Genomic DNA, 13,716 nt, shown 5'->3' with positions numbered 1-13,716 from the left:
TAAACGGGAACTGTGGATACTTTTCATAGATGCAACCCGGTTTTATTGTGGACAGCAGAAGGTGCCTCTGCTTTCAGTTCTGTAACAGTGGGGGTTTTTGCTTGGATTTCAGCAGGGGTGTAAATAATCACCTGAAATTCTGTAATTAAAGGTGTGTTTATGAGTTGAAGCGAACTTCAGAGGCCTAAAAACAAGACCTCATTATGACTGTGTAACATGAAGTGGGCTGTGTTGCTGTCATTGCACAATAGTTAAGAGAAAACACACACACACTGCGTGTCAGACGGGCCTGTGCAGCAAACTGAGATGATAAAACACAGATGTGCTCTCACCATTTAACATCAGGAGCCACCGTAGCTCTAAAGGCTGCACTCATATTTCTCATTTTGGAAGCTTTGTGTGATGGAAAAACAAAACATAACAATGAAGATGGAAAGCTACGGTTTCCTGGCGGAGGGAGCGACAGTCGGGAGTGTGGAAGTGGTCGGATGTTGCTTGTTTTCCAAGAGCCGCAGTTTCACTGCTTGTTTCTTGCAAACCATGTTGCACAAACAAGCATGATTAACTTGATATCTCAGGAAATTGAATAATGGTCGGGCTCACTGTTCATTGCAGACAGGAAATAATTGTGCGATTGCGCTGCCAGGTCGTTGGTGTGCTGCTCTTCCTTCACTGCCAGAATGGGTTCAAGAGTTTGTCACAGAGGAACAATTCCACTTCAGTGCACAGCCTGTTTGGGACCAGTGGAAATGAGGGTTTGGTCAGTGTGGTGGATGAGGTCAGCCCATTGATGTCATCCTGTTTGACTCCAGTTTTGTGTTTTTGTTCAGGTTCGTCTTGGTCTTCAGCTGCCTGGTCCTCTCTGTGTTCTCCACCATCCCGGCTCATCAGGAGTTCTCCTCCTACTGCCTGCTCATTCTGGTAAGCACCTGGAAAAGCGTTCTTCTGCCAGTAACTCTGAGCAATCAGCTCTTTAATTCATTGACATCTACAATATATCCAAGCATACGTGTAGTACATACAGTAAGACCATCCATGAGGCTGCTCCACCACCTTAGAGGGGATTTATCTTTCCTTGCACAATCAGCTTTCTCCTCTAAACCAGTTAAAGATTGGAATATGCTCCCGAAGAATTTAAAAACGTTTGCAGAGTTTCATTCATTATTCTCATTAGAACTGCTTCTTGTTTGTGTATAAATTTATATGTATATGATGAATTTTGATATTTGATGTTTTGACATTTGTTATTGTCTGCGTACGTGTGTGTGTGTGTGTCAGAAGTGTGTGTGTGTGCGTGTTGTGTGGTCTGCAGGAAAACTAGGAAACATCTTTCCTGGCCTGAATAACACAGACAGTCCCAGCTTCTCAGATAACAGCATATCTAAGCTGATAAAAACAAAAAGAGCTGACAGGAGATTCTCTTCATGCTCTTTTTCATACATGTTTGAACATTTCAATATAAATTTCAACTTCAGGTGGATCATCGTCTCGGTCTCGTATTGAGGATATTTGAGGGTGTGGGAGTTTGTAGAGCCAGTCTGTGTGTTCTGTGGACTTGGTGAAAGCAGTCGGTCACGGACTGTGAGCTCGTCGGTGCCTGTACGACTGTAGTCTTTATGCTGGCATTGAGTCAGACAGCACGAGGTGATCTCAGGCAGTTTGCTGCAGTTTGGCTCTTTTAGGTATCTTCTTCCTGTCGTATGATGGTGTTTGTCTCTCCATGATCAGGCGCTGACCTACAGGCTCTTTATTGATTGACCTTCCTTGACTACTTTAAGCTCCACATCAGAAATATTCAAATCCATACAAAGTTTTCCATCATAGTATGTCAGTTAGCCCTCCTTCACTAACGCTCCAAAAGTTACTGATATTGAGTTTTATTCCTTATGTTCAAGGTTACAGCTGAGTTGGACCACTGTTACAAACAAATAGAAAATATAAAAAATATATTTGAAATTCAGTGTCTAACACTGTTTATTAGGGACACTTTTATCATCGCGTGGCAGATTGATGCGTTTCCCTTACAGAAAAAAAAATTCCACTATAAATTTAACCTGAAAAGATGCATGAAAAGTCACCAGAAGGAAATGACATTTTAAATTTCCTGCGAGTGGACCACCAGAGTCTCGACCTCCTGCGACCTCCCAAATTTTAATTAAATCCTTGAAGCCTCAGTTCTTCTCCTCCTTATCTTCCTCCTCCTCAGATTCAGCATCCAGGTGTGTGACTTCCACCTGCCTGACTGGAGTGTTTCAGACTTCTGAGATGTGAGACTCTCATCCCACAAACTGAGTTTCTCTAGCTCTTTGGTGTCTCTGACATTGGAGGGTTTTTGTAAGAGCAACATAATACCTCAGGAGAGAACAAATATGTGACAGACTTATTCAGTCACTTTGCACACGACATTTGTATGCTTATTTTATCACGTCACCCGCTGACCCCAAATTTTCATCCAGAGTAACCGAGCATAATAATCATTGTTCCAGTGTAACCTCATTTAGCACATTTTCAAGATATTGCAGTGTAAGCGTACGTTTACAAAAGGTACGTCTGACCGCTTCCTTTCAGTCTGATTAACTGACACAGATGTAAGACCTCAGGCCTGCGGACCGCTCAGAAACCCCCTGAAACCACCCGGAGTGATTTTGGCTGCCGTTGCGTGAAATTGGTCACAAAGTTGGTGCTGCACCAAAAACTTCAGGTTCCTTTGGTCGCCCACAGCTGACCTAAACTTTTCATACAAAATGCTGACCTGTCTCTAAATGCTGAGCTGCAGTGAAACTTGAAAAATTGAGTCACAAACTGGAAACGGAGAATGTTTAAAAAGTAGAGTGCTGAGACTTTTTCTTTGCAGATGAATGTTGTCCGTTCCTGGTTTGCATTTCACTTTTTCAGGTTTCTTTGCTGGTTAGCAGTTATTTTGAGTGTTTGCAAACATGTTGGTATCTTCCACTGCAAACTATCAGTGACCACAGTAATCTGCTAGCAATCGAAACAATCGTAGGGAGATGTTTTTTATTTCAGTGCCGTATTCAGAAACAGGTAAACATATTTTTTCTTACTGACCGGTGGTCGGCTCTCTGGATGTGTGTGGCTGGGGCCGAACATGGAATGTAATCTGGTATTTTCCATTTTACTCATGCACTTAGCTGCATGAGTAAAATTATATATTAATTACAAAATATCAGTGATCCTGTAAATTAACCAAGATGTGCAGTGAAAGAGGAAAAATGAGGCAGTCTGCAGAAAATACCCAGTAATTTGTGTAATTTGTGCTAATTGTGATTGCTGACAAACTGTGCGGAGGAGTGGGAGATAAATAAGGAATATGATGAGCAGTTAACAACGTTGCCTTCCCTTTGAATGTCTTGTTTAAAGAAGTTCTGAACAGAAACCAAAGTATGAATTGGTGAAAGGAGAATTTGCCATTATGAATAAGCCATACGGCCATCGGGAAAACTCTCGGGGTCGACCTCGGGATAACAGAATAAATGGCAGATTTAAGTGCCTGCCCTCAAACTGAGAACTCCACTTTCTTTAAGTACTAACAAATTGAGTTCAAAGATGTCTTGAGAAGAAAGCGAGGAACGAGAAAAGACGTCACCGGTGGGCACGGGAGCAGAAATGCCTTTTTAACAGACTCTTCACGTTTTTCTTTTTCTTTTCTTTTCTTTTCTTTTCTTTTCTTTTCTTTTCTTTTCTTTTCTTTTAAAAAAAGCTTTTGCAGAAGGGAGAGGTCACTTTTTTTTGCACGGGCAGCATTTACTGCACATGATTGCCCCTGCAGCTGGAGCTGCCATTTCACAAATTGCACCACGCTAATTGCATCAGCGTTTCCATCTAATGGAAGCTAAAGCCGTGCGTGTGCATTAACAGATGACCCGTCTCAGTCATTTTGACACACAATACTTTTGTCAACCCAGCATCCATTTAAATGACACAAACACTGCATTAATGACGTATAATGACATGTGATCAATGCAGCAAATAATGACTAATGTAAATTTACATGGATGTGCCAAAATAATAAGACCAGCCCAACATAATGTGCTGCTGGTCTTTGCATCTGAAACATAGACGGGCTATCATGACATCATCCAGGGGTTAGTGAGGTCTCATTATAAAGCCTCAAGTTTTAAAACCAGATGTGATGAGTGAGAGGTGGATCCGACTGTCAAACTGATCGCGCCTGGAGCTGGAGCATGCTCATTGGTCATTGGTCATTAACTTGTGGTCAAGGTCAAGTTCAAGTTTATTTATATAGCACATTTCCAACAGTCCACACCGCACAAAGTGCTTAACAATGTAAAACCACTAAAATCAATAAAATGCACAACAGTGATGCAGTAAAATATAAAATAAGTCAATAAAACAACTAAAACAACAACTTATGATTGACAAGTCACTGGCCAGTGATTAAATAACCAAATTTTAAAGAGTTTAATAAATAGTTTAGGTTGGAGGAGATGCCGTGGCAGACCCTGGTCATGTTAAAGAGATTACATCTCTCCACTGGCCTAGGAACACCTCACAGGAGGCGGCCGGTGAGAGGGAGAGCACCTTCACTGCTTAGGCTGCTTTCCCTGCCACCCAGCCCCGCATAACCGGAAGAAAATAGATAATTAATCTTTTCTAAAATGAGTGACTGAGCTCATAAAATCAGCAGGAAAGCATTCACAGAGTTCCGTGTGAAGGACTGTTTCCTGTTTACTTTTCAGGACCAGATGTCTTTGCCTCCTGGTGGCCATTAAAAAGAATGCAGCATGTATCTTTTATAAAGTCTGTAGACAGAACTCAAGCTTCTTAACCTCTGAGCTAATGCTAGCTGGCTTGGTTAGCAGGTTACATCTATACACTGTACAGTCTACAGGAGCACATATCTGCTAAATACTGCTAAGTTAAGTCACCACAGTGGGTTTGATTTGGCAGATCTTCCTGAAACACATCCAAAGGGTCTAGCATTGTGGCTAGCATCAGTGCTAAGTAATGAAATAATATTAGAACTGAATTGAAGTGAAGGAAACTTCTCGGACAGTCGCTTCGTACCATTAAAAGCACAAAAGGTCAAGTAAGTGCATTAAAAAGCTCCAAAAAGCACTAACAGCAGAGTCCAGAGGTCCAGTTCACTGGTTCATTTAGCAAAGGTAAAGCCCAGCATACGAGTAACAGCCAAGATACAACCTACCACACCCCCCAACAGTGCCTAACGTCAACCCAGATAGCAAGGAAACATTGAAACAATGTTTAGTCAATATCAGGCGATGTCATTGAATCAACGTTGAGGTGTGACATTGACCTAACGTCACTCTTGCACCCTTTTTTAATATTGAAACAACGTCAGGTTTTGATATTGAATCAATGTTGAAACCTGACATTGATTCGACGTTATATTTTCTAATACTGTTGACATTGAAACAATGTCAGATTCTGATATTGAAACACTGTTAAGTCACCCTTAAGCCTTAAGTCAAAATGGGTGAAGAGAAAAAAATAGATTCAGTTGTTATGAAGGGAGAAATCAGCTGTAGAGATCAAAGCTCTGTTTGTATACCAGGCTGTAAATATGTTTACTTCTGCTGTAAAGTTGGACTTTTTAACATGGAAGTCTACGGTGATTGACTCACTTCAGGAGACGGCCTCAAGTGGACATTACAGGAACTGCACTTTGTGGCAGTTTTACACAGGCTTGACTTTTAAGTCTCTGTGGAGACCAGTTGCTCAGTTCCTGATGTTAAAATACTGAGCCAAAACTATGCTGTGTCTTTCTTTTATACACATCAGCCACGCTCCACCAACAACCTGTAAGTTTGTCTCTCCTCAGTCCAACCATGACCCGGACAGTCAGGCACATTTGTTCTGGTCCTTACATCTGCTTCTCTCTTTGCCAGTGTATTTGGTGCATAACTGTTTACTTCCTGTCTAATATATCCACTGTCTTAACTGTGTTTGATTTAATCCCTGGAAAACCAGATTAATGCTCTCTGTTGCCGTCATCAACACGCTTCCAAAACAACTGTTGTTTCTATGCTTCCAACAGGAGTTTGTGATGATTGTGGTGTTCGGGTTGGAATTCATCATCCGTATCTGGTCAGCGGGATGCTGCTGTCGCTACAGAGGATGGCAGGGTCGGCTGCGCTTTGCCAGGAAGCCCTTTTGTGTCATCGGTGAGTCTTTGGGCCACACCTTTCTTTTTTTTTTGGGTGATTAATTCGCTGCTTAAAGGTTTGTTTTCCAGCTACAAAGCCATTCCCTTCTCATTGTTTCACCCTACAGTTGCCCTCTAGCGGACCGCTCTGCGTCCTCTCTGTGAACGCAGCCCATGGCACGCTATTGACCAAAGTCTGCTGGTGTCATTTTCAGCTGTGGTCAGGCCTCATAAGAGCAGAGAGCATTTACGTAATGAGGTTGCATTAACTGCCTTTTATTCTTTCCACTGTTTAGACAAGGATCGCTCTGCTGCTTCTTTCAAAGTACAGTAGGGCGCTCGCGGGGAGGGAGAGCAGGGCTCCGAGGTCAGCGAGTGCGTTGCAAGCTCCCGTCGACACACTGTTCAGCACTGACGGGAGAGCGAGCAAAAGAAGAGTGAAATATAAGTAAGAGATAAGGAGAAATGGAGAAGACGACGGCGTGTGATGGCGAGCGTGGAAAAAATAATAAAGTGAGAAAGTAAAAGAAAGGATTTGAAGGATAAATGGAGCTGAATCATAACGCACATCCCTGCAGAGAGAAACCCTGTGACTGTGCTGCAGTATAAAATGACTCTGCATGCTCTCACATCTGAAGGAGATGCTGTGTCTGTGTGTAGTTTTGGTCATATTACAACTTTTATTATACAATGATTTTAGTTTCTGTGCACAGACATCGACTTTAACTCCAGAGCATGACGGCAATTATTCTCCATCATTTGCAGAAAAACGTTTGGATTTTAAGATTTCAGAGTGATAGTGGGTGATTTCTTTGTGTTAGTCTGACTGAATCTGAAATGTTGTTAGCTCTTCCCACTAAACCAGTGCAGTCCTCCATTGAACCAGCTCCCACTGTGGCCAGTTTGGAGACTGAACGCTGGGTGGCAGAAGCTGACGTAACTGTCATGGCAGTAAAATACTTGTGGGATAAATGTATGAAATAATGTGAATTTCTCACCTAATGTCAGTGACTAATTATCACTTTTTACTTGTAGCATGGTATAAAATGTCACAAGACAAACTGGAAAATGCACAGATCGTTACCAGATTACTCCTGGATCTGTGAAGCAGCTGGTCTTTGAGGATGTTTTTAGTATGGAGCTCTGATAAGGCAGGAGTGAAGCAGATATCCAGCCTGCTACAGAGAACTGCAGGAAAACCAGATTCATAGATTAATGCTGTTCAAGGATTTATGAAACACAGAATTTGTGCTACTGGCAAAACTTTTTTGTTGTTGTTGTTGATTTTTTTCTGCCATGACTGCAGTTATTTTTCTACATGAAGATTTCTAAATGAGCAAACTCCTGGTTTATGCCAAGTTTAGCCCCTGGCAGGTTAAATGAAGTGAAACTGGTTGTGTAGCTCAGTCTTTCCTCAGTCTGGGCATTGCTGTATCGCCAGGATTATTGTTAGGATTATCATGAATTAATTTGACTTCAGAGATGCTGAAAGCCTTGAGAATGGCAAGACTTAAAGTGGATCACGTCTTTAGTGGAAAGATAAAAATGTGAGTAGCTTTGAGTGCCGTTTTATGCAACATCTCCTTGAGTATGATATGTAGGGTCAGTGACCTTTAATTGATCATAGTGTTGGTTCAGGTAGGCCATGAAGTCAGCCTACAGCTACCAAATCTCAGGTAGGTTGCACTGTATATGCTACTTTAGCCTTCACACAGGTGCTGCACACCTGCAAGCCACTTTGCAACCAGCCTCCATCCAATTATCTCCGTTTCGTGCCGTTTCTGACTCGGTGTCCTATCAGTGATGTCAGCTCGGTTATGTGCTGATGTTCTTCTAGAGCCATGTCAAACATAAGTGGTTGTAGATGGAAACAGGAGGGCTTGTTTTTACTTCAGTGATTCTAAACAAACTCTGTGCATATTTGTGTGATAGTTTGAAAGTGCCTAAAGGTGTAAAGGTTGCTGATAGTACTTTAGTACTAAACTCGAGCAACATTTACTTTAATGGATGCACGGGATCTGACTGATCTGTCTTACATTAAAATGCTTTAATAATGCTAGAATAATAAGATATCCTGGTCTGAATATCTAAAAATACTACAGCCTCCAACTGAACTCATTTAAAATGTTCTTCCTTTTGCTGTTACTTTTGGCCCAGAAGTTAAATCATTTTCTTCTTCTTCTGTGGAGTCCTTTAAGCAGTTCTTTTTTTCTTTTCACTTTGGCTGCTGCATCGTGCCCAGTGGAAATTCTGTTAACCAGTTTATTTGTGGCAGCAGGGCTCCCTAATTACTCGCGATCAAGCAGCTTCACTGGAGCCGTACGGCGGCATGTTGATGCCAAAACAGCCGAACGCCAAAGGAAGTTTCTGTGCTCAGAATAAGCACCGCGTGCAGAATCTTAATGTCGATATGACGTTTTAACCAGCGTGATCTAAAGATGTGTTAGTCTGTGACTTCAGAGTGACCAACATTAACTCGCAAATGAAGCGGGAATGAAAACTAGCATCGCTTTAACTGGTGTGAACAGGTGATTTGTCCCTGTGAGTCATTTAAAAGACCAAAGACTCCCCGGGGGTTAAAGGAAGCATGTCCGCTGACAGCCTGAGTAAATGACTCCATAGTGGCTGTGATGCACATGGCTCGGCCCTTATGGAGATCCATCCGAATGATGCGCCTGAGGATGGACTGTCATAATATGCAGCTTTCTTGTGTTTATCTGATTTCACGCTCACATTCTTTCGTGTGAAGTTTTGCCTGAAGCTCAGAACACTGTGTTTCAAATGAAGACCTTCAAATTGTGATCATTCATCACTGAGAGGAAAGTTCCATAGAGAAAGAAAAGAAATGAGCATAAACGTGTGTGATAGTCTGAACATATATGAAAATCATAGAGTCACCATCAACTCTGCAGGTTTGCATTCGGATCTGTTCTGGAAACTGAATATGTTCTGCAGATGTGCACTTGCTGTTGCGGGTCTTGCTTGCCCTTACATGCTATCAATGTCTAAAGTTTTTAAAAATCTGCAGAAAGTGCAGCTTTGCAGTGGAGGTGTTTAAAAATGGGAGGCCGCCCACCGGTCTGTGTAGTTTCATTGAGAAGCTGAGCTCTTTGCCTTCTTTAAGTTCTAAACTGGGAAGAAGTTGGTTTGTGGAAAAACTCAGACTGAAATATGCAATTTCTATCCTGGTTGTGGAACACCGGACCTGGAATGATATTTAAGGATAAGTGAGGATAGGAGTTTGTCCAACCAGTCTACATGTGTTTTGTGGACTTCATTCACCTGCATCCTTTGGTTTAACCTGTAGGGAAGTGCTTCAGTAGTACAGTGTATCTAGCCTGATGTTACAGGTCATTTAGTCCATGTACAAGTGTGTTTTGGGTGGGCGGTTTGGGCAGCTCCTCAGAAACCCAGATCTGGACAAGCGGATTGATGAATGGATGTGTGATGGGTGAAAATGTTCCTACATTTTTGACTTCACTGTTGGGGAGCTATCGTGAGATGTGCTGTCTTACTCTTATTAAAGAGACGTGTATTTTAGCAGTATAGGGCTGAATGCCTGTGTAGAGTCAGCTGGACTGATTTAAATCTTTGGATTCTTTGTGGTTGTTTTTTTTTTTTTTTTTTACTTTCCTCTGAGCACCTTCAAAGTCGGCGAGCTCTGCTGGTGCCCCTTTAATGTATTTGTAATGCCGCCGCTGCTCATGACCTTTCCCCTTTCTCTTCCTCTCCCCACTGTGGGTCAACTGATCTGTTTATTTATACGACCATCAGCTTCACCTCAACAAGCATTCTCTCTTTTAAAAAATGGGTTCGACTGAAGGACAGAAGGGAAATCTTCTCGTACACAGTGAAGTAAAATAGCACGGCCCGGGTGTAGAGTTTAACGTGGAGCATCGCTGAGATGGAAGAGACGGGGCGATTTGGGTTTTTTTGAGTTGGATGAGGTCTTATTTGTCTGTGCTCTTTGTGGGTTTGGTGTTATTCATGTGCTCGCTGTGCTTTGTGTGAACTTCCTCTGCACAGAGTCAGATCTGTGTGCGTCTGCCTCTCTGTGCCCGTGTTTACGTCTGTCGCAGTTTTTATGCTCTTATGGGAAATTAAAAGGAAACAAAGCAGAAGTGCGAGCTCTGCTTTCAGATATACAGCAGAGCACTGTTTTAGCCAATTACCTCTCCCTCTGCTGTGTTTGTGTAAACAGCAGATCAATGCAGTAGCCAGGCAACTTAAATCAGCATATACTCTGTATAGGAAGAGGCCATAGGATGCTATTGTGCTGTTGATGCCTGTGGCAGATTATGTCATCTCCAGTAATATAGAGCCTTTGTTGGGCTGATTTACTGCAGTGAGCAGCGTGAGATGACAACGCTGACTTACTGTTATTGCTGCTGCATGATAGACGTCGAACCGTCTAACTCGCGTTCAGATGAGAATGAATTTTGATAGGATGGTTTCACGTTAAGATCAATAACAACAAGATATACTTGCTTCTGTTTTCTTTTCTGCTAGCAGGAGTGAGCGGTCTTTTTTTTTTTTTTTGAGCTGTCAATGAGATGAGGGAAATAGTCGTGTTTTTTCTGAGAGCCAGTTTTCTTATTTTTTGAGTGCACACAGAGCGTACACATAAATCACTACACATAATCGCACAGCGTCTCATACTGTTTGTCAGATGGTAATTTAATAATAAATCTTTTATCCCATTTCTTTTTTGTATTCGTTTTTGTGGGGTTTGTCTGAGTCTCTGTTGTGCAGCGAGCTGAGTGTTGAAATTAGTGATTAAAAAACTCAATTTCTGAGCTCTTGTTTCATGTTTACGTAGCTCACCGTTTATGGAAGGAAGGCAGTGAAGCAAGGCACCCCGAAGCAAGTAAGATTCACTCCACAGGCTGTTAGAGGCATGTGGCATGTATATTCGAGTCCATTCAGATATTAGTAATATTGAATATTTAATCAATTTTAAATGAGTATTATAGTAATATATATCTCCAGTAAATAGATCTGACAGCAGGTCAACTTATGCCAAGCTGGCCTCCAGGGTTATAATGCACAGTCAGGAAGCCTTTCTGGGATCATAAAGTTCTCTGGTACCACCCATAAATACCAAAAACTACACTTCCAGGTGGTCTCTGTGTGGCCTCTGGTCCACTTTCAGCACTGCTGGTGTTTTATTATCACTCTGTGGAAGTCCGGTTCTGCCTACTTTCCCCCGGTTTAATTTTTTTCTTTAAATATAGACTCTATGCACAAGTGTTGGTGAACACCTCTGAGCCTTTGAATTCAAGTGTTTCAGTCACAGGTGTATAAAATCAAGCACAGAGAAGGTAAAGTGCATAAACATGAATAATGCTCTGTTGACTCTGTAACTGCAGAGGTCCAAACTTCAGCTAGCATTAGCATCAAAATCAGTTTTCATAATCCACCATAATAAAAACTGTATTTCAAGTTTTCTGATCTTTTTGTGGTCGTGTTCCTCTGGGATGCCAGGAGCTTCACGGCCTGGTTCCTGTAGCAAGGCAGCTCCTGTAGGTGTAGTGTGTTGGTGACCCAGCAGATTTGTCTGTATAGTGTAGCTTTGTATAGATTATTTCTGTTTGAAAACACATATTTATCAGTGCAGATCATTTTAAAGGCAGCTTCATAAAGAATTGTATCCTCTTCTGCTGGTAAGCCGTCGTTTTGTGTTTTCATTCCAGACATCATAGTGCTGATAGCGTCAGTGGCGGTGGTGTCAGCAGGTAGCCAGGGCAACATCTTTGCCACGTCAGTCCTGCGAAGCCTGCGTTTCCTGCAGATCCTACGAATGGTGCGAATGGACCGAAGGGGAGGCACCTGGAAGCTGTTGGGCTCTGTAGTCTACGCACACAGCAAGGTAGGCGAGGAGGGCATCTGCAGATCATCAAGCTTCTGATCAAGCTTCAGGGAATCTCAAGATGTTTCTGTAACGCAATGTTTATAAGATTAAAAAAATTAAACGTGTTAAAGATGAAATGTTATGCAGTATTTATTTATTTTTAAACTAGTAGACTAATCTTGCATGATAGTTTGATTGCTCTTCCTTGCTATTTTGAGGTCACAGAGGGTTTCATGAGCATTCATCACCTACCTAAATGTTCCTGATAAAGTGTACACCAGCACAGCTGTGTTCCTACAGCGTTGTTCGAGCAGAGCAATAAGTCAGATTAGCTGCAGTCCCTGATTTGCAGGTAACACTGGGCACATTCAGAGGTCTTGTAGAGTTCAGAGCAGGCAGCTCAGCAGCTGTTTTAGCAGCACATCAGGAAGTTGGTCGCAGTGTTTTATCTTATTTATGTCTAAACCAATAAGGGACTGCATCAGAGGAAGGTACTATAAAGGGTCTTGACCTATCACGTCATTATTTTATTTCTGTTTCTGACCTCAGTGTTCAGAGAAAAGTGGTTTCTCTCCTGTTATATGCCAGAGTGGTTGTGCATTAAATAAATGCTCCTTTTTCCACCATTAAACTCTGAATGACCTCTATGACTTCTGCAGGAACTGGTAACCGCCTGGTACATCGGCTTCTTGGTCCTCATCTTCTCTTCGTTCCTTGTCTACCTTGTGGAGAATAAGTTCAACAATGAGTTTGCTACGTATGCGGATGCCTTGTGGTGGGGCACGGTGAGTTTGGAGGAATTTCTGTACTTTAGTAAAAAGCCCTGATAGAAATGATTTTTTTTAGCAGCTGTCAGCCAATTTCTGCAGGCACCTGACCCTCCTGAGTGAGACTTTCTTGGACATCAGCAGAGTACAGGTTTTACTCTGAGTATTTTCAGATGAGTGTGTCCTGCTCTGGATGCAGAAAAGCAGAATCCTTGCTGTTATTATCTCCTGTTCAGCTGTGCCTCTGAGCACCAACAGCTGTCCATAAACATTAGTCCTGCACGGCTCCGTTAAACACCATTATTAATCCGGCTCAGAAATTCATAATGGTGTAAAATGGCCTTTGTCATGAATGGTAATCAGAGCCTGAATGAAAAATGTTCAGGCTTCCAAATCAAAGAGGTAGATGGATGGATATCTGTACAGATGGGCAGATAAAACCGGCACAGTAATAAAGCCAAGTAAGGTTTTTCTGCCAGTTTCAGTCCACGGCCAGATACATCTGCCCATGTCATTAAATGGTGAATACACTTCATTAAGTGCTCCTTTTCAGGCTTTTGTTGAACACATGAGAATGCTTTTACCAGCAGTCATATTTTGATGCACTAAGTACCATCAATTTGAATCATTACTGCAATTAACTCTTTTAATTCTATTAAAACCTCACTTGCTGACATCTTCCATCGAGATGTTTGAGTCCCATTTTCATTGAATCTAAGGTTTCATATTGTCAAAACGCCCTCTCCGTGTATATCTGCACAACATCATCAGATGCTCGGTAGGTCTTTGCACATAAAGGACAAGAGGAGTGCACATTCTGTGCCTTAGAAAACTTTATTTTTTCAGATGAAGCAGAATAAACATTTGAGCCGCCGGCTTTCAGCAGCGTTCTTGGAACCAAGGCCGCACAGACTGACATCCGTTAAAGCCTCTGCGCAGGTTTAATCATTCAG

General features: G+C 42.1%; 1 protein-coding gene across 6 annotated transcripts in view; it reads left to right on the top strand.

The window, feature by feature from the left end:
• Positions 1–13,716, top strand: part of kcnq5b (potassium voltage-gated channel, KQT-like subfamily, member 5b) — a 130,373-nt gene that overhangs the window by 91,528 nt on the left and 25,129 nt on the right. For all 6 annotated transcript variants that reach the window (XM_084930191.1, XM_084930190.1, XM_084930187.1 and 3 more), the window contains exons 2-5: positions 831–921; positions 6,038–6,164; positions 11,839–12,014; positions 12,656–12,781. In XM_084930191.1, coding sequence (XP_084786317.1) covers positions 831–921; positions 6,038–6,164; positions 11,839–12,014; positions 12,656–12,781 — 520 coding nt within the window. The remainder of the gene's footprint in view (positions 1–830; positions 922–6,037; positions 6,165–11,838; positions 12,015–12,655; positions 12,782–13,716) is intronic.

The sequence above is a fragment of the Perissodus microlepis genome, chromosome 6, assembly GCF_051167445.1.
Source record: "Perissodus microlepis isolate ML-2025 ecotype Zambia chromosome 6, ASM5116744v1, whole genome shotgun sequence".
Classification (NCBI taxonomy): Eukaryota; Metazoa; Chordata; class Actinopteri; order Cichliformes; family Cichlidae; genus Perissodus; species Perissodus microlepis.
This window is presented reverse-complemented; position numbering and strand designations above follow the sequence as displayed.